General features: G+C 37.3%; 1 protein-coding gene across 1 annotated transcript in view; it reads left to right on the top strand.

The window, feature by feature from the left end:
• Window positions 1–20770, top strand: part of tle2b (TLE family member 2, transcriptional corepressor b) — a 49688-nt gene extending 28918 nt beyond the window's left edge. Inside the window, 17 exon segments of the mRNA XM_058761807.1 lie at window positions 4027–4089; window positions 6358–6432; window positions 7769–7946; window positions 8881–8897; window positions 10854–10988; window positions 12397–12450; window positions 14105–14263; window positions 15099–15240; window positions 15322–15491; window positions 15572–15648; window positions 16189–16265; window positions 16268–16437; window positions 16685–16932; window positions 17014–17161; window positions 17463–17613; window positions 17755–17831; window positions 18090–20770. Coding sequence (XP_058617790.1) covers window positions 4027–4089; window positions 6358–6432; window positions 7769–7946; window positions 8881–8897; window positions 10854–10988; window positions 12397–12450; window positions 14105–14263; window positions 15099–15240; window positions 15322–15491; window positions 15572–15648; window positions 16189–16265; window positions 16268–16437; window positions 16685–16932; window positions 17014–17161; window positions 17463–17613; window positions 17755–17831; window positions 18090–18197 — 2049 coding nt within the window. The 3' untranslated portion in view covers window positions 18198–20770.
• The last annotated feature ends 141 nt before the right edge of the window (window positions 20771–20911 follow it).

Genomic DNA, 20911 nt, shown 5'->3' with positions numbered 1-20911 from the left:
GAGCAGTAAAGCACTGAAAATCAGACACGATCACAAAGGAGGACACGAGCACACATATATACACAAAACCCTACACACGTGCAAAGGCTCATGGGTAATTAAATGTGCGGAGGGGGAAGCACTTATGAGGGGGATGCGGACACATTCCTGCACATGAGTACACAAACAAATATAAATACACAAACTCACACACTCTCCAAACAAAACAAAAAAGCCATTTATGGGGCATCCGACAACGTCATTTACAGTTTGATTTTTACACACACTCATCAGTTTAATATAAATATATTTTAATTAAAATATATATCTATTAATATAAAATAACTAATTTTTAACATTTATAGAAATGATGCTAATTATTACTCAATTATTTATGTGGATACACATTCTTTATTGTACTTTTTTACTTTACTCTTTAAAATTTGAACATCAGTCCAGTTCATTCATGAACAAATATTATACTCGCCCATTTAATTAGCGCAGATGGCCCAGAACTGCAAATGCTGCCGCCTTTCTGACATGCAAACATGTCATGTACTGTAGATGTAGTGAAAATATGATTCATTCCATTTGGATGGTAGAAAGTTAAATAACTGTTGAACACACACAAAGCAAGTCTATGCAAATGTGGAGACATGTTCATGCACTCACGTGAATTCTGGGTAAATATATGTGCACACACGAACAGCAGGGCATCTGCACCTACTCCGGTCCTTTTGATCGAGTGACAAAGCCATTATGCTAAAAGGTTGGCACCCTGGGACTTCCTCACAAACATGCACACACATCTTGTTTTCCTCCTCTGTTTCTTAATTTCCCTCCTGCGCTCTCTCTCTCCTTCTCAAACACACTCTTGTTTCATTCCAAACCGGTTACATCACTCGCTCCCTCAACCTCATTATACACAAATGAGCTCTGTTTCACTCGCACGCACACTCACGCACACGCACACAATCTGCAGATGTTCAGCATCACTGCTACACTGTGTCCCAACAAAAATGCAAACAACTGAACACGCTTCTGTTCACTCATCTGCAGTCTCATATGGCAGGAGTAACAAGTATTCTGCCAGGTAATAATATTTACAGCTAATACTGCTCTACGAAATATCATAACCTGATATTCATAAGTTAATATCCTATACTAGTATTAGATAGATGGATGGAAAGACGATATAAATAGATGGATGGATGGATGGATAGATAGATATAGACTTATTTGCATGAATTAGTAAATATATAAAACATTAAGTCAGGTATGCTCTTTTTTATATCATTATGAATTATATTTAATATATTGTATGGTGGTGTGCAGATTAAAATAGCCTGGCTTCAAACACAGAGCTCTAAAACACAGGTTTGCTTTGCTCCTCATGTAGGTATTAGAGTGCACTTAGAGGTCTGCTGTGTTTCTGTGCCTCCATCACCGCAAATACTCCTCCATTAGTGTGTGTGTGTGTGTTAGAGAGTATCACAGAGCCTTATCACAGGACAGGAAGAAAAGAATGAAAAAAACAGTAAAAAAAAAAAAAAAAGTATAGTGGCTGGAGAATGAAGGTGGATGGTGACTGGCACCGCGCGAGGAACGCCTTGAAAGGAACGTGTGTGTGTGTGTGTGTGTGTGTGTGTGTGTGTGTGTGTGTGTGCGCGAGTGAAAGTAATTAACTGTTCATGTGTTGCAGTGTGTGTGAAACACTTGTCTGCCTGTCTGTTGTTTTTCTTAGTGAGACTATAATTAAACGTGTGTGTGTTTGTGTGCTCTGTTGCAAGGAGATTGAGACTATTCAAGCTATTCAGCCCTGAAGAGATCTCTCTCTCTCTCTCACACACACACACACACACACACACAGACAGAGCCTAGGGAAATGGCTGAATGAATAGAACTCAAGACAAAAACCAGACATATATTTTCTGAAGAACATACAAGTGTCACTTTCCCATGTAAAACTCACTGCCTCGATTTTGTGTGGTTGCTAAGGTGTTCTAAGTAGTTGTTAGGGTGTCCTGGGTGATTACTAGGGTGTTGCTGGGTATTTTTACAATGTGTGGTTCTGTGTGGTTGCTAGAATATTATGAGATGCTTTAAGTGAATTTCTATTTTATGTGGTTGCTAGGGGGTATGTTAGGGTTTTCGGGTTGTTGATAGCATGTTATGAGCTATTTCATTTATTTGCTAGCATTTTCTGGGTGTTGTGAACGGTTTTTCAAGTATTGCTAGGGTGTTCTGAGTGGTTTCTAGGGTGTTGTTAGGGCATCACTGTTGGGTAAGGGTTTTCTGGGTGGTTGCTATGTTATGAGTGGTTTTTAGTGTATTGCTAGGGTGTTCTGTGTGGTTAATAGCACGTTGCTATGCAGTTGATAGGGTGTTGCTAGAGTGTTCATGCTGGTTGCTAGGGTTTATAAGTGTTTTAGCCCATTGCTATGCTGTTTGCATGGTTGCTATGACCTTATGAGTGTTGCTAGGGTGTTCTGCTTGGTAGTAGCATGTTGCTATGGAGTTGACAGGGTGTTGCTACGTAGTTCTTGGTGTTTGCTAAAGTGTTCTGGGTGGTTGCTATGGTGTTTCTGTTTGATTGATAGGTGATTGCTAGAGTGTTTTTGGTTGATACTAGGGTCTTATAAGTGTTTTTTAGCTCAATTCTAGGGTTTTTTCTTTTCTTTTCTTTTTTTTTGTGGTTGCTAGGCTTTTATGAGTGTTTTAGCGCATTCCTGTGGTGTTTTGCATTGACATTATGATGGTTGCTAGAGTATTTTGAGTGGTTGCTAGGATGTCATTAGTGTTTTTTAACACATTGCTAGGTTGTTCTGTTTGGTAGCTATGCAGCTGATATGATGTTGCTACATAGTCTCGGTGGTAGCTAGAGGATAGCTGTGGTGTTCTGGGTGGTTGCTAGGATGTCATGAGTGGTTTTTAACACATTTCTAAGGTGTTTTGTTTGATAGTAGCATCTTCCTTTACGGGTGATAGGGTGTCGCTACGTACATAATTCTAGGTGGTTGCTAGGGTGTTTCTGTATGGTTGCTAGGTGATTGCTAGAGTGTTCTTAGTGGTTTGCTAAAGGGTTGCTATTGTTCTGAGCAGTTGCTAGGATATCATGAGTGGTTTTTAAGACATTGTTAGGTTGTTCTGTTAGATAGTAGCGTGTTGCTTGGCAAATGATAGGGTGTTCCTGCGTACATAGCTCTTGGTTGTTTCTAGAGTGTTCTTGGTTGTTGCTAGGGGATTACTAGGGTGTTCTGGGTGGTTGCTATGGTTTTACGGGTGTTTGAGCTCATTGCTATGGTCTTCTTGGTGGTTGCTATGATATTATGAATGTGTTTTGCATTGCTAGGTTGTTCTGTTAGATAGTAGAGTGTTGCTTTGCAGTAGGGTGTTGCTACATAGTACTTGGTGGTTGCTAAATGGTTGCTAGAGTGTTCTTGGTTGTTGCTAGGGGGTTGCTAGGGCGTTACTGTATCGTTGCTCATTGCTATGGTTCTGAGTGGTTACTAGGATGTCATGAGTGGTTTTTAACACATTGCTATCTGTTAGATAGTAGCATGTTTCTTTGCAATTGATAGGATAGGGTGTTGCTACAAACATAGTTCTTGGTGGTTGCTAGAGGATTTCTAGAGTGTTCTGAGTGGTTTCTAGGGCATTTCTGTGTGGTTGCTAGGTGAATGCTAGTGTTGTTGGTGGATTCTAGGGTTTTAGGAGTGTTTTTTAACTCATTTCTAGGGTGTTCTGGGTGGTTACTAGTGTTAGGAATAGTTTTTTATTTTTATTTTTTATTCATGTCCACAATATTACAATTAACCTACAACCTCCATCCCAGCTGTGCTAATGGCCTTCATTTCATTATTATCTGTCACTCCCTTTCTTTGTCTTGTGCATCTTTTGTTGCCAAGACATCATTGTCATGAACATAATCTAAGCTGAAGCCATTTGTGTGCTTGGGAATTGAGAGCCCAGTGCCGTTGTACAGGTTTATCACTGTCACTGTTTTCTCTTCTAATCGACCGTGTGTACGTGTGTGTTCTCTTGCAGGCGGAGATCGTGAAGCGACTCAGTGCTATCTGTGCTCAAATCATCCCTTTCCTCTCTCAGGAGGTACGCTGACAGTGATTGACAACTCATCAGGGTTCTGGGGTCTTCTCCCACAGGCGCACACACACTTTCTCGTCCCCCTCCCCGTCAGACTGATTCACCCTCAGTACGCCAGACAGCTTCTAGATTTTAACGACCCCGTCTCACATCTCTGACTAAACAAGGACTGCTGATATCCTGCGTTTTTAACGAAGCTGCAAACTCCTGCCGCGTTCAGTTACCAAAAGTCGTCTGCGATGACTGACTTGATGAGCTCGGGTTGCAAATTCAGCTTGAGTCCAGCATCGCTGTTTGCTTTATTAGCAGTTCTGCTACTAGTGTTACAAGCAGGCTCCAAACCCACACCATTGGTTGAACCAAAAGTCCAACAATGACTCACTTTACCTTTTAAATGAGTCCAAACATCCGATTCTAGTCATTCACATACAAATTGAAGAGTTCTTGTGGACAGTAAATAAATTAAAGGGATAGTTCACCCAAAAATGGAAATTCCATCATCATTTACTCACCCTAAGTTTTTCCGAACCTGTATGAGTTTCTTTCTTCTGTTGAGCACAAAAGAAGATATTTTGAAGAATGTTGGTAACCAAACAGTCGACGGTAGCCATTAGGGCTGCACGATCTATAGCATGCGATTGTCATGCGCATCTCGTCAGTAAAGCCAGTTACGTGATTAGTAATAAATCTCCATCACGTGCTTTCAGATGGAACGGCATTTAATACACAGAGCCGTAGTTCACTGACAAGCTACGCAACATCACGTTCATTATCGCAGGCGATTCATCTGCGATTATGAGCATGAATTGTGTAGCTTGTCAGTGAACTACGGCTCTGTGTGTTAAATGCCGTTCCATCTGAAAGCACGTGATGGAGATTTATTACTAATCACGTAACTGGCTTTACTGACGAGATGCGCATGACAATCTCATGCTATAGATCGTGCAGCCCTAGAAGCCATTGACTTCCATAGTATGGAAAAAATTCTATGGAAGTCAAAGGCAGTTGTCTTCAAAATTTCTTCTACATTTTCAGCAAATCTTTTGTGTTCAGCAGAAGAAAGAGATTCATAAAGGTTTGGAACAAGTAGAGATTTTTTTTTTTGGGTGGACTATCCCTTCATTGGTCTCATTGAGTTGCTGGTTTCTATCATTTCGCATGAAGGTTAGAAGGAGAACTTTATTAGAAGCAAGCTCTTGAGATTCAGCTGTTGCTTTTCTAGCTGTTGCGTTAGTATGGATGGCTAAGACTAGAATGGCTTGTTTTGTGTCCCAAACAAATTCAAAGCTCCAGATCCCTTGTCGAGGAGCCAGAGATCCATTGTTATCTTCAAAGCTTTGGAGCTGCAGTCCTCTGGAGTCTACAGTGGGCTGCATGAACGCACACTATGAATTAATGCAACTCACCTTTAGAGTTCAAAACCGAAATGGAAAATGAGAACGGATTAACATAATTTCTCAAGAAATTGTGCAAGCACATTATATATTTAATATATAGAATTTACATTGACGTATATTTATATGATGCATTATTTTATCATATAATATAAATGATTTAAATATATTTTATTTTTCTTTATTTTTACAGTAATGAGAATTGGAGAAAATGTGAATAATAATAATAATGATAAGCATAATACTATAAAAAGTGTTTAAATATTTTTAATTTACATTTTAATTAAGCAAAAATATAATTTGACTTTTTGTTTTTCCTTCTTGAGATTCAACCATTAATCAGCCACAGTTCTGTTATTCTGACTAAATAACGTTAAAAACTTTTATTGTAGTTTATGTAAGACTTCAGTAAATAACATATCTGTTTACCGATCATTATTTTCATACAGCCTGTTTGTAAATATAACCTTTTATACAATGTATACTAATAGAGCTTCCTTTCATTTGAGGATAACTGTAGTCCAATAAAACGTCTGGAATGGATCCTCATTTTAAATGAGGAGGATTTATTTGGGCAGATGAGCAATAAAAGATCAGGCGGAACTGTATTGATTAGGAGGTCACCTTTAGCATTAGCTTGAGTTAGTATCTGCTGACGGGGAAGGACAGAGTGATATGTCTGTCAATACTGACTGTGCATGTGTGTGTGTGCGCGTGTGTGTGCGTGTGTGTGCATGTGACAGACAGAGGGATGGAGTGAGAGAGAGTGAGAGAAATGGAGGATAAATACGATTCATGTTTTATTTGAGTGTGGTTGGGTTTGTGTCTACAGGTGAATATTTTGCATCTATGTCTTACCATGTATCTTTGTGTGTATCAGCATCAACAGCAGGTTGTTCAGGCGGTGGAACGTGCCAAACAGGTCACCATGGCAGAGCTCAATGCCATCATAGGGGTGAGTGAACTCTGACCTCTCATACCGGTAGGTGGACGGATGAACGGACAGATAAATAGATAGATGGATGGGTAGACAGACATATTAACAGATTGATGGTTAGATAGATTGACAGTTTGATGGAGTTTTATAGACAGACAGACAGATAGATAGATAGATAGATAGATAGATAGATAGATGGACAGACAGAATGATAGAACGATAGATGGATGGATGGATGGATGGATGGATGGATGGATGGATGGATGGATGGATGGATGGATGGGTGAGTGAGTGAGTGATTGACAGTTTGACGGACAGACAGATAGAACGATAGATAGAAAGATAGATAGACAGACAGACAAACGGAATGATAGAACATTAGACAGAGTGATAGAACGATAGATAGAACGATAGACAGTTAGACGGACAGACAGATAGAACAATAGACAGAGTGATAGAACGATAGATAGAAAGATAGATAGATAGATAGACAGACAGACAAACGGAATGATAGAACATTAGACAGAGTGATAGAACGATAGATAGAACGATAGACAGTTAGACGGACAGACAGATAGAACGATAGAATGATAGATAGACAGACAGACAGAATGATAGAACAATAGACAGAGTGATAGAACGATAGATAGATGGATGGATGGATGGATGGATGGATGGATGGATGGATGGGTGGATGGATAGACGGACAGACAGATAGAACGATAGAATGATAGATAGATAGATAGATAGAAAGATAGATAGATAGACAGACAGACAGACAGACAGAATGATAGAATCATTAGACAGAGTGATAGAACGATAGATAGAACGAACGATAGATAGATAGATAAATATAGAAAGAAAGAAAAAGAAATATATGGCATGGAGGAGGGAAGAAAAAAGGAAAGAGAGGTCAGAAAGCTGATGAAGAGAGGTCTCTCCTCTCTGTGCTAAATTACAGCTTGTTTTGTTGCTGGCTGTTATAGAGCGACACAATCTCTCTTCAGTCCACTGTCTCTCAGAGCTCTGATCATATTACTGCACTCAAACCCCAGTGATACAGTGATACAGCCCACACAGGACAACAGCAGACAGAGCCTGACAGACACTGACACCACTGCTGCTGTAGGCTGACCGGAGAGCTTATGGACTGCTGTGTTTCTATGAAGTTACTTTTAGTTACTTAGTTACTTTCTGTGTAGTTACAGAAACAGAAAATTGGGTAAGGACATATCTGTCTGTCCATCCGTCCATCCCTCCATCCATCCATCCATCCATCCATCCATCCATCTCCATGTATTTCTGTGCATGTCTGCCCGCCTGTTGTTTTTATCTCTGTCTCTCTGTCTCTCAGCAGCAGCAGCTCCAGCACCTGTCTCACCACACTCCAGGTATTCCTCTCACTCCTCACCCTTCAGGTCTATCTCTGGGTGGCACGTCGGGGCTGCTGGCCCTCACCGGGGCTCTGGGAGTCTCTGCCCACCTGGCCAACAAGGACGAACGCAACCATCTAGACCCCGAGCACCTGCGAGGTGAGTGTCTATCTGACCTGTCTTACTCTATGTGCATTTTTAATGTCACAAATGCATGGGGTTATTAAACGACTTAATTGTATAATTAAATAATAATAGTAACAACAAATGTAATATATCTTTACTCTTTAAAGGAATAGGTCACCCTAAAATGAAAATTTGCTGACAATGTACTCACCCTCAGGCAATGCAAGATGTAGATGAGTTTGTTTCTTCATCAGATTTAGAGAAATTACCTCACTTGCTCACCAGTGGATCCTCTGCAGTGAATTGGTGCCGTCAGAATGAGAGTCCAAACAGCTGATAAAAATATCACAGTAATCCACCCTGGATTGCAAACATGCAGCTTTTCACTTAACAAGACATTAACTGATGGACTGGAGTGGTGTGGATTACTTGTGGATTATCGTGATGTTTTATCAGCTGTTTGGACTCTCATTCTGACGGCACCCATCCACTGCAGAGCATCCACTGGTGAGCATGTGAACAAATTGTAATTTTTGAATGAGCTATTCATTTAATAAAGACTTCAACAAGGCACAAAATGCATGCAACAGGTAAATTTTCTTAAGAAAGTTTATTGTGCACCTCATAGATATGATTTGTCCAGCATTAAAGGGAGCATGATAAGATAGTGATGGTGCAAAAGTTGGCCTAAAAAACACAAAGTGAAACATTACGAGAATGAGGGTGTGTTGAGTCGGTCCAGTAGATTGGATAGACTTCTGAGAAGTCTTGAAAGTCTGATAGACTGAAGGCCAGAGGGGCGACTTGCTCAGGGAGCTCAATACAATGGATGTATTTTTATTGCACCCTGACTGGATTTTTCAGCATGACCTTGGCTTGCTATGGAATTGTTGTTATTATTATCTAGACTGACGTCAATCCCCAACCCCTCCTTCTCTTTCTGTCTCTCTCTCTCCTCGGCTCCCAGAGGGTGCGCCCAGCAGGGTGAGTATCAGACTTGTGTGTTTGTATGTGTATATGTGTGCCTCCACCCCACTGACTTTGATAAACGACTCCAAAAACAGAGTCCTTTAAAGAGAAGTACGGATTATGAAATCCGACCGACCTTTCAGGACTCTCTAAACAGCACTGTTCCTGCCCTCTGCCACTAGCGCTGGGGAAAAGTGTTCTTTCTGGACTTTTGATATAACAAACCATAATTCTCTGTCATTTGGTTGCATCGTAGTTAGTCTTAAAGGAACAGTCCACGGAAAAATGAAACATGCTAGCTTGTTTACTTACCATCATGCCGTTCAAAACCTTTATGACTTGAATCGGCTACGAACGATTGCATATTCATTGACTAACTTTTTAGAAGCTATAATATGTCTTTAGGAGATAAAAATAATCATTTATTGTTTCAAGGAAAAATAAGCAATTGAGTTTTTGGTGTACTGTCTGTTTAAATGTTTTGGCGTTCATTTAAACAGATATTTATATAAGTTCTGTTCATTTACTCATTCTCATGTCATTCAAAACCTGTATGACTTTTATAAGCTGCAGAGGGAAATATGTTTTTATGAAAAATCCCTAAATAGAAGTCCATCGGTCATAAAAAAACTATAATATAGCTTCAGGAGACTTGTAATGTAGCATGAAAGTTATATAAAAACTAGTGTATTTTTTTTTTTAATATCCTTTTAATGGAAAATAGTCTTTCTGTGTAGCAAGAATAAAAATATGAAAAAATAATTGCGACTTTTTTGTTCTCGCAATTCCGTCGAAAAACAATAGAAATTGTGAAATATAAACTCGGAATTCTAACTTATTTCTCGTAATTACGAGTTTACATTTCACAGTTCTGTCTTATATTCTTTCTGCCATAGAATTAAAAATAAGGAAAAAGATAATTGCAACTTCTTATGTCAAAATTGTGACAGAATTGTGAGATAAAACTTCACAATTACATTTTTTTTTACTTTTTAATTATTTTAAATAGGGCTATTTGTTTATTTTTATTGTTTTATTCAATCTTTTTTACATGGCGTAAGCATGTTTCCATAGGACTGAGCTTGCACAGACAAGACTCAAAAATAAAAAATAAAAATACAGAATTGTGGGATAAAATTTGCAAATACATTTTTTTTTTTTTTTTTTTAATTTACATTTATTTTTACACTTTTTTTATTTTATTTTTTGGCATAAATGGCCTTCCATAGAACTGGGCTTGCATAGGGACGATTCAGAGGAGAAAAAATCATAACAGCCAAGTTCTTTGAGATGATTTCTTGTTGCTAACTGTAAAGGAAGAAAATGAGGGAGTCAAGGAAAGGTCTGAGCGAGGGGGAGTGAAAAGAGAGAAAGATTTTGGAGAAAACAGGTTTGTTTGAGAGAACTGGCCTTCTTTGTGTGCTTTTTTCTCATCTCAGTCCAATGCACTTCCTGTTTGGCTCATAAAACTGCACCATTGCAGAAAACGAAGTGTTTGAAGTCACTGATTTGAGACCGGTTTTGCTGTACTCCTCATAATGATGAAAGTTGAGAAATGGACAGTTGACACTGGATAGTGACCAAATGTTTTGGGGCCTATTCAGTATTCAGTATTTTTTTATTGCAAAATAGTCCAGGATTCAGCTTTAAAGGAATAAATCACCTAAAAATAAAAGTTCATTTACTCACCCTCATGTAGCTTTTCCATACAATGACCTTTCTTAATGACCAAATACCAAAATTTACCTTCAAAATCCCTTCAGCGAAATTCAAATATGGCGCAGATTCGTCATCACGATGTTTGGTTAAGAGACACTCGAGAAACAATGACATTTGATGTTATTGACTTCCAACACAAAGCGATAATATGGCCTCGGAACAATGAACTATTCGGTGAACTTTGCACAACCTTAGCATCTTGTTGGAAATGAGACGGTGTGTGTGTTTATGCTGTGTTTTTTGTCTCTATAGAGTAAATCAGTGTCGTCAACTGACAGTCAGGCAGCGGAGGATCGTCAGGGTCCATCAGGGGTTTATCCCTCACAGGCCAGCAGCGATGCCAAACGAAGACGATGTGATGAAAAAGACGTCCTCCCGTCTCACTACGTAGGTTCTGTCACATGACGATGGCATCATACTTGTCTCAGACCCCCAGTCCCCAAATAAACTGAGATTGTTAAATTGACAGCCCTAATGTTATTTTATCCCAGTGAAATTTGAGTTGATTTCATTTACATTTTATATTGATTTCCTGTTTTATTTTATTATTTTTAATTTAATTTATTAAAATTTTTCTCAGTCAGCATACACTTTTATTGATATGTGATATAAAAATTATCGCAACATTTGCATTGTTCTCCAAATTCTAGTATAAAACATGATTTGAAATTTGTACATTTGTTCCTTATATATTTTATATCTATTATAGACATTTTGTTTTATTGCAGCCTTTATTGTGTTTATTGGAAGTAATTTTATCTTAATATGTTTTATATTATCTTATATTAATATTTCCACATTCCACATTTTCACAAAAATGCAATTAAGATAATTATATTATATTATTAATTAATATTAAATATCATTAAAAATAATTGTTTATATATTACTAATTTTAAATATAATTAATCAGTTTATATTGAATAATATTAATATGTATAATTATAATATAAATAAAAATAAAAATAAAATATTCTATTTTAGTAATATAAAATATATAAATGTATAATTATAAATAAATATAATTGTATATTAAATTATAATAATATTTATAATTTTAAATATAATTAATAAATGTATATTAAATAATATTCATATGTATAATTACTACATATTTAAAACAATAAAATATTACTTTATTCTATTAAAAATTATATTTTAGTAATATGAAATTATATAAAATTAGATTATATAACACTTATAAAATACTTATATATTATATTATATTATATATACTTATATTTTGTTATATATTATTACATTTTATTTATATATATTAATAAAAACTTATGCTTAATGTATAGGTGTAATCTTTTTTTATAGTATAATTGTTTATTATAGTTCGTAAAGCTCATCAGAGCATATATCAGACACACATGTAGGGAAGAGTCGGATGTGACCGTCCATGCGGGTATAATTAGGGGGATGATGTCACTATAGGGTGATGGCAATAGGAACATCAGGCCATGATCACATCAAAGCCCTGTTGCCATGGCAACTAAGTGCGTTGTCACCCCCTGATTCCCAGAGATGGGCGAAAGAGGAGAGTGAGATGAGTGTGAGCTGTGTGAAAGCGATGGACAAGGTGGTGTTGATGGTGATGGTGGTGGTGGTGGTGGTGGCGGGGTGGGGGGGAATTAGACACAAAGGGAGGGGGACGGGGAGCAGAAAGAGGACACTGCAATATTGTACATGTATGTTCCTGATAAGTATTCCATAGGGGTATGTTTTTTGTGCCTGTATGTTTGTGAGCGTGTCGTGTAACACTGTCCTTCTCCTGTCTGTTGTCTTCCAGGACAGTGATGGAGACAAGAGCGAGGACAATCTTGTAGTAGATGTCTCAAATGAGGTCAGTTCACATTAACACTGGTGAAAGTCTGCACTTACTGCTGTCTTAACTTAACGCTGTCAATCATCATCAATTGAAAAATGTAATGAAATTTGATTTTTATTTCATTTTATTTTAAATTGATCAAATGATATGCTGATTAATACAATTATTTGCATATATCAATAACTGCTTATAAAAGCCAGCCAAATAAAGATGAAGACATAAAAAATAGTGAATAGACTTTACAATAAGTGGGTTTAATAGATATATTGTTTATTGCTATATTTTAAAATTATGGTTCATATTGCCTTATGATGATGATATTTCAAGCTTGAATTACTCAGAGGGTAGGAAGATAATAAATTAAATGAATGTGCTAAATTGACAACCTATTTTTAATCACAGTGACATTTGATTGTTTTTTTGTTTAAATGTACATTTGATTTTATTTATTTCAAGTGAAGGTTTTTTTTTTTGTTACTAATTCTGTTGGTTTGTTTTTGTTTTGTTTGTTTGTTTTTTGTCAATTTACTTTCTTGTTTTTTGTTTTGTTTTTTATTATTCTACTAGTGCTGTTTTTTGTTTTGTTTTAATTGGTTTGGTTTGGTTGTTTGCCAATTTACTTGTTTTATTGTTTTTGTTTGTTTGTTTGTTTTTTATTATTCTACTAATGCTGTTTTTTTTTTTTTTTTTTTGTCTGTTTACTTGTTTTTTTTATTATTATTCTATTAATGCTGTTTTTTGTTTTGGTTAGGTTTGGTTTTTTGTCAATTTACTTTCTTGTTTTTTTTTTTTGGTGTTTTTTTATTCTACTAATGTTGTTTTTTGTTTTGGTTTGTTATTCTACATCAAAATTGACCCAATTTACTTTCTTAATACATTTTCCTATTCATCAGTTCATTCATTCAGCATGTTGTTGTCTTCATACGCATTAATCAGAATACAATAACTTTCTTCGCTTGTGAATATCAACCCAAGCCATAGCTGGAGATCAGAATATAATAAAGACTTTAGGCCACACAGTAAACAACACCCAGAGCACCCTAGCATTGTGGTGGCAAGTCTTGCACTGACTTTAATCTTAATGACATATTTGTATTTGATTGTAGAACAGCACCAGCAAATGCATTTCATCCTGAAAAAAAAAAAAAACTCCCGTTCATTATTATTACTATTATTTCTGTGTAATTAACATCCATTTCAAGGTAAAACATTACAGCTCTGTTTCTCAATTACTGGACAAATATTGAACATCACTCATATTTAGTAAACTGCATTCATTCAGTAATTGCTGATAATATCACAGGCGAATCAGGATTGTTTTCTGCTGCAGAGCGTCTGGAGTCAGCGAGCACTGCACTTTGCTTTTATAATCATTAGTGACCCCGCTGCATAATTAACACATTTAAAAACATAAAAACGATCTGAATTCCTGCAATATCCCACACTAAGGTTTAAACTAGAATTATTTTGTTTGTAAACGGATAGCATAATGAAAAACATGAGTGAATGGATCAGACCTTGTTCTGTTGAAATCCAGGTTAATAAAGATCACTGATATTTCGAACAAACCCTAATAACTCATGCCACACCATCTAAAATGTAAAAAGAAAAGTTCACATATCCGAACGAAAGCAAAATGCCCTCATGCTCTTTCACTCTGTGTTTTCAGGAGCCGTCCTCTCCTGTAGGCAGTGGCCCTCTGTCTCCACATGGGAATGGTTTGGATCGAGCCCCGACCCTGAGGAAAGAGCTCCCAGGATCCCCTAGTCCCCCTCCGGCCTCCCCACCACACAGCCCACCCCCTGGCAAAAACAAGGACACGGCACAAGTACGAACACTGTTCTCAGACACCTAATATGCCAGAATTGACTCTCTTCCCACATTAAGTCTCATTCACTATGGACATGCTTCACTAATGTTTTATAAATAATAATACAATTATTTTAAACTATATTTGCTGATTTAATCTAATGTAAGGTCTAGATTGGGACACAGTGTTGGTTAGTAGTTACTGATAAACTTATTTTCTGTCAATTAAATAATTAGTAATAAGTTTTTATTATTAAATTATTTAAAAGTTTTTCTTAATACTTATTTTTAATATAATACATTGAATATCGATTAAACAAATAAACAAAATTTGAATGTTTTTGTAGGATTGTATTTGATTAAATTAATTATATGTACTAGCTAGTTAGGGATATAATATAAATAAAAATTATATAAATTATATTTATGTTAAACTATATAAATCTACTTTTAAAAATGTTTATTATTGTTCTAAATATTATTCCGTTATTATTATATATGAATGCTATTTTAATAGAAATTTAAAATAAAATAAATTGTATATAAATTATTTAAAAGTTAAATACAAATGTTAATGTTTTAAATAATAATATTTTTTAATTAATTTTATTCATTATTATTATTTATACTATAATAATACATAGAATATCAGTTTAACAAATTGTCAAAATTCTGAAATTGTTGTAGAATTTTATTTAATGGATTTCATTGATGTCTGAGGTGGGGCAGAGCAAAATCTTATTTAAAAAAAAAAAAAGGCATTTTTTTGTGGATACTACAAATTTACTGCGGATCTATATTAGTGTTGCTACATATTCAACATTATAACATCTGTCTTTTGGTTCTGTTGGCAGACAGAAAAATCTCAGTCGCCCTCCTCTAAATCAGGCAATTCCTCTCCCTCTCACCATGAACCTCTCACCCCTGGCCCACCAGGGCCCAGCACTTCCTGTTTACGCTTGGTCAACAAACCTGCCTCCTCGTCAGACCCTCTGGGTAAGATGTTGTCTGTATGCGTTTACAGCGAACACATGCTACAAGTCAATGAAAATAATAGTTTAATTGTGTGTCCTGTAGCTCTGAGGAGTCCCTTGACCATGACGCCCGCTTCTTACCCGGCTCACTTCGGGGTGGTGTCCCACGCTGGGCTAAACGGAGAGCTGGCCAGCCCGGGGGGCTTTGGAGGCTCGCTCACCCTCTCGCCCCAAATCAGTGCTGCAGCCAGTGCCTACACGCGCAGCCCTATGGTGACTGTGTCTCTGAATCTCTCACAATGAACAGAAGTTTACGCGAAACCATTTTGACGCTTGAATACTCTCCTCCACAGGTAGCATACGAATCTCGTTCTCATCTTAGGCCCTCAGGGCTGTCCTCCTCTCTGCCTGGCTCCTCTGGTGGCAAGCCGTGAGTTCCTCCTCTTTCTTTTACCTCCCTTGGTTTTCGGATGGAGTTGCAGAGCGATGGCCAGCGTACGACTGTTAGTCCAAAAGAGTGCTTTTGTTTGCTGTGCCTGTAATACAATCCTCTCACAAGTCCCCCGCTGACAGCTAAGGCGAGAAAAACACTTGAATTCAGGCAAACATCCTTAAGATGGCAAATTATTGCTGCACCCACTGACGCGTACACAAACAAGCAAACTTTTCATAATTATGTTGTCAAACTGCTTGAGTACTTAAGGTTTGAATCAGCTCCTATTCTTATTTTAAACAAGTCCTTTTACCGTTTAATTTTTGTCCCTCAAGTCCACTTATAATGTTAGTCATGGTTTATTGCACCAAAATCAGTCATAATTTAGTATTTCATGACCATTTTCCACCCTCAAACTGACCCTTAGAAAATTGTTGTTAATTCATTGAAAGCCAATGGGGTCTTTTGTGTTCAGCAACTTTCCTTTTTTGCATTCACTATCTATTACTTTAACGTCTATCTTATTCTCGCCCCCAGAGCTTACTCGTTCCACGTGAGCGCAGATGGTCAAATGCAGCCGGTGCCCTTCCCTCCTGACGCCCTCCTCGGCCCTGGCATCCACGTCACGCCCGTCAGATCCACACGCTCAGTCATGGAGAGGTGGTGTGCGCGGTGACCATCAGCACCTCCACGCGTCACGTCTACACCGGCGGGAAAGGCTGCGTCAAAGTGTGGGACATCAGCCAACCAGGCAGCAAGAGTCCAATGGCCCAACTGGACTGTTTGGTGAGATCTGCGTCATGTTAAACTCTACTTGTAGTTGGTACTCGCCAACCTAGTTTGATTGGAATTAGAATTCAAATAAAAAAATTCAACTGCCAGAGGATAACGGCACACTATTTCCCTGTTGAATAGGCTACTGTAAGCTGCTTTGACACAATCTGCATTGTAAAAAGCGCTGTATAAATAATAGTGACTTGACTTTAAAGTGGTGACTTAGACTAAATCAGTGTTTTCCCTTTCGTTCAATCAGAATCGAGACAACTACATCCGATCATGTAAGATTCTCCCAGATGGGCGGACTTTGATAGTTGGGGGCGAGGCCAGCACGCTGTCAATCTGGGACTTGGCCACGCCCACTCCACGCATCAAGGCCGAATTGACGTCCTCAGCTCCGGCCTGCTACGCTCTGGCCATCAGTCCCGACAACAAGGTCTGCTTCTCCTGCTGCAGTGACGGAAACATCGTGGTCTGGGACCTGCACAACCAGACGCTCGTCAGGTATCTACAGACTCCTGCTGGCGAGATAGACCATGCTCTTCTTCCTGAAGTCATGTGATGTCCTTGTGTCGCCCTCTATAGGCAGTTCCAAGGTCACACAGATGGAGCCAGTTGTATCGATATTTCCAACGACGGGACCAAACTGTGGACGGGAGGTCTGGACAACACTGTGCGCTGCTGGGACCTGAGAGAGGGCCGACAGCTGCAGCAGCATGACTTCACCTCACAGGTACTGCACACACACACACACATATATATATATATATATATATATATATATTATTATTATTATTTTTTTTTTTTAAAGAACAAAATCATCTTACTCAAAACACCACATAGCAGTATTGCACTGTGGAGTCATCCATAATAACATGGAAACATTTATTAGCAGAGTAAATTTGGTCATCGTGTCTTTATATTCCAATTTTTCAAACTTTTATGGACTAAAGGTACTTGGCATCCATTTTTCTGTCTGCAGGCACATTTTTATGCGTTGGATTTTTTATTGAAGTGTTTTTATGTGTGCGCAGATCTTTTCTCTGGGTTACTGTCCTACGGGAGAGTGGCTTGCAGTGGGGATGGAGAGCAGTAATGTGGAAGTGCTGCACGTCTCCAAACCAGACAAATACCAGCTGCACCTTCACGAAAGCTGCGTTCTCTCGCTCAAGTTCGCCTACTGCGGTACGAGTCATTATGCAGATGTATATACCATGCGTTGAATTTGCCTGCGTATTCCTATGGGCCTTCATTATTTATGCCTATTTAAATAAATGCTGTTAGATGGCGCAAGATGTGATTTAATTTTCTTCGTGTGTATTTCAGGGAAGTGGTTTGTAAGCACGGGAAAGGACAATCTGCTCAATGCATGGAGGACGCCGTATGGAGCCAGTATTTTCCAGGTTTGTTCCAAACCCGTATGACTTTATTTCTTCCTAAACCTTTAAATGCTGCTACACTATTAACATTTCAGAATAACAGAGCAGCTGTGCGCAGACAGGAAATGTGATGGAGAAAGAACAAAGCTTGTTTTAAAATAAGACAGTTGTTGTTTCAGATTTGAAAATCAATGCACGCCTCTATTGTGACAGTGAGATTTAGCTGGATCTCATCGGTATTTGCGAATATGTCTCATTTTGTCTCTCACTCTCTCTTTCCAGTCAAAGGAGTCTTCATCCGTCCTGAGCTGTGACGTGTCCCCAGATGACAAATATATTGTAACTGGTTCTGGGGATAAGAAAGCCACGGTGTATGAGGTGGTGTATTGAACACAAAGATGGATGGATGAACATACAGCGCATAAGTCTGAAACAATCATGGATGGCATGGCAGGCAACCATAGCTCTTCTATTTGCAGTCCTTTCGCAACCATTTGAGAAATAGAAAATTTTGTTCGGAATGGCATACTACCATACTATTCATACTATTTGTAGTTGATATACTGTGCAGTTTTCTTCAGAAATTTTCTGTATACATAAAATACCCAGCTGACATACTAACAGTGCTGGGTAGTAACTGATTACATGTAATCTGGATTATGTAATCAGATTCAAAAAATTAAGTATTCATAATCTGATTATATTACATTTTAAAATGCTCATAATCATATTATAGTTACTTTAAGGATTACATGATTACATATTATTCACACAATCGCAGCAAATTATACATAATTCATTTTTTTTTTTTTTTCTTAAAAAGTAGTCATAATACATTAACTAAAATAAGTAACCTAGATTACATTACTAACTACAATTTTCATCATAATCAGTAATGGACTGCAATTTGTAAAGTAATCTACCCAGCACTGCATGCTAATTTTTAACAAAATGTCTTGTATAAAATACTATGTGGGATACTGTATCCTATGGCAATGTTCTCAGTTTGACCTTCCAGTTTTAAGTCGGTATCTATTTTCTCATTTTTGCCTTGTAAATTTAATCACAAGGCATACTGTTTTTTTTTTTGTTTTTTTTTAATTATCATAATACAGAAGAAAATACTAGTTGCTGCTTCTGTAACTTTGACTTTTACAATAATGGAAGAATAATTAGCAACATATTTTTTGTGACATTATTGGACAACAACTTTGGACCAAAAATGTAAATCAACAAAGTGGACAGCTCTCGCCAAATTAAATGTGCAACAATGTAACGTACTACTATAAATCTTAACATCCTTCTGTTCTCATTTTACATCCTATGCTTTTATATATATATATATATATATTTTTTTTTTTAACAGTATGTAGTACACAGTATAAACTGCGAAGTATGCAGTATGCTAGTATTCCATTACGAACATAGTAAGTGGGGAGGTTTTAATTAGAACAGTCTCCAAGCTAAAAGAGGAAGCCCCACAGACAGCAGGTATTTAGGGAGCTTCTACTTACAGAAACACCAAAACCAGACAATCATTTCATTAGTCGCAAGCTCTCTCCATAAAGCGAGCACAGCATCTTCCCTCCAACGAAAAAAGATAATTTGGAGGCTCCTGGCTCACGTTGGAGCATCTCCGGATGAACACGATATGGGCGTACAAACAATTCTCCACTCGCCTATCCAACCCAATTAGACATTCATGTGGCAAATCCCAGTCGAATTCTCCAACCTGCATTTAATTTCCTCCTTGCACAAGTCAGTGTCTAATGAGGAGCAAGGGTAAATCATGCAGGATTCGTGCGGCAAATATTCACAACCACGACCGTTCGGTTTTTAATTCCTGTGGATTATCATACAGATGTTGCGCTCATTTGTGGTTTAATGCTCATTTTCATGTCATTAATTATCTTTTAGCTTTGCATGGGGAAATCTTTTCATGATTGTTCTACTTCAGTAAGATGATGCAAATACCGAAATATTCAAAACTGGTATATGGTATTTCATCAAAAATTTTAAGAATTGTTCAAATGTATAAAGTAATGTGATGTTTAATGCAGAACAATTAATTACAAAAATAGGTTCCAAAAAAGAAATAATGTAATTAATCAACGCAGCATGGAACAGAATGCAATAGTGTCTTTATGAAGATACACTTATTCTAATTTAAGGATTGCAAATATTACAATATCAGTATCAGCAAATAATTAATAGGGATGTCATGCAATTAATTTAAATGCATTTTTTAATTAATTGACATCCCTGAATGTACATTTTCATAAGGTAAATGAAAGAAATGCTTGAGAGGTCCTAACACAGAGCCCTGATGCACACCATCAATAAGAAGAGCTGTGGTTGCCAACCTGACCAGGAATGTTCAAGGAGAGACACTACAGGATTCATCGATCACATGCACCAAACATCCTGCTGGGAACAGATTTTTTTTTTTTTTTAATTAGTTTTTTGTTCATTCTTCTTTTGATCTATAAAGCTTTTCTCAGCACTCAGAAAATGGTTGGATGAGTCAAACCAATTAGGTTTGTGAACAGAACGAATTGTATCATTAGGTTCTTTCTCTTTTTTATGGCAATAGTAAGCAGTGTTACTACAGTGTTTTGATGAGTCTGTTTATAATGCAGAAAGTGCAGTGTTTATTTTTTTCTTTTTCGAATAGCTGAAAATATGGCTGCCTGCAAACAGTGGCATTTGTCTGTATCAAGACAGACCGGCTCTGCTGCACGATCTGTCTGACATTATGCTATCTGAATATCTGTATCTATCCTTATATAATGCATTGTTTGTATACTGAGAACAATGTTCACCATCACGATTTTGTTAAAGACGCTCTCTCTCGAAAGCCAAGGATCTTTTTCGAAGGCATCGCTGTAATATCCCTGTAGCACTTCCCATGTGATGTAAAAGATGTGTACATTGACAAATTAAACTTGTGGTCATCTTTTGAAGTTGTTGAGTTCTTGAGAAGTGGTTTAATATCAAACAATAATTAAAAAATATATACATAACTCATGCTAATGCAAATTTTATTTACATATTGTACACAATTCTACATAAACTGTAATAATCGTATTACAATAAATTGTAAT

This window comes from Onychostoma macrolepis, chromosome 22 (assembly GCF_012432095.1).
Source record: "Onychostoma macrolepis isolate SWU-2019 chromosome 22, ASM1243209v1, whole genome shotgun sequence".
In the NCBI taxonomy this organism is placed as follows: Eukaryota; Metazoa; Chordata; class Actinopteri; order Cypriniformes; family Cyprinidae; genus Onychostoma; species Onychostoma macrolepis.
Note: the sequence above shows the minus strand (reverse complement) of the source record. Positions and strands in the feature narration are given on the sequence as shown.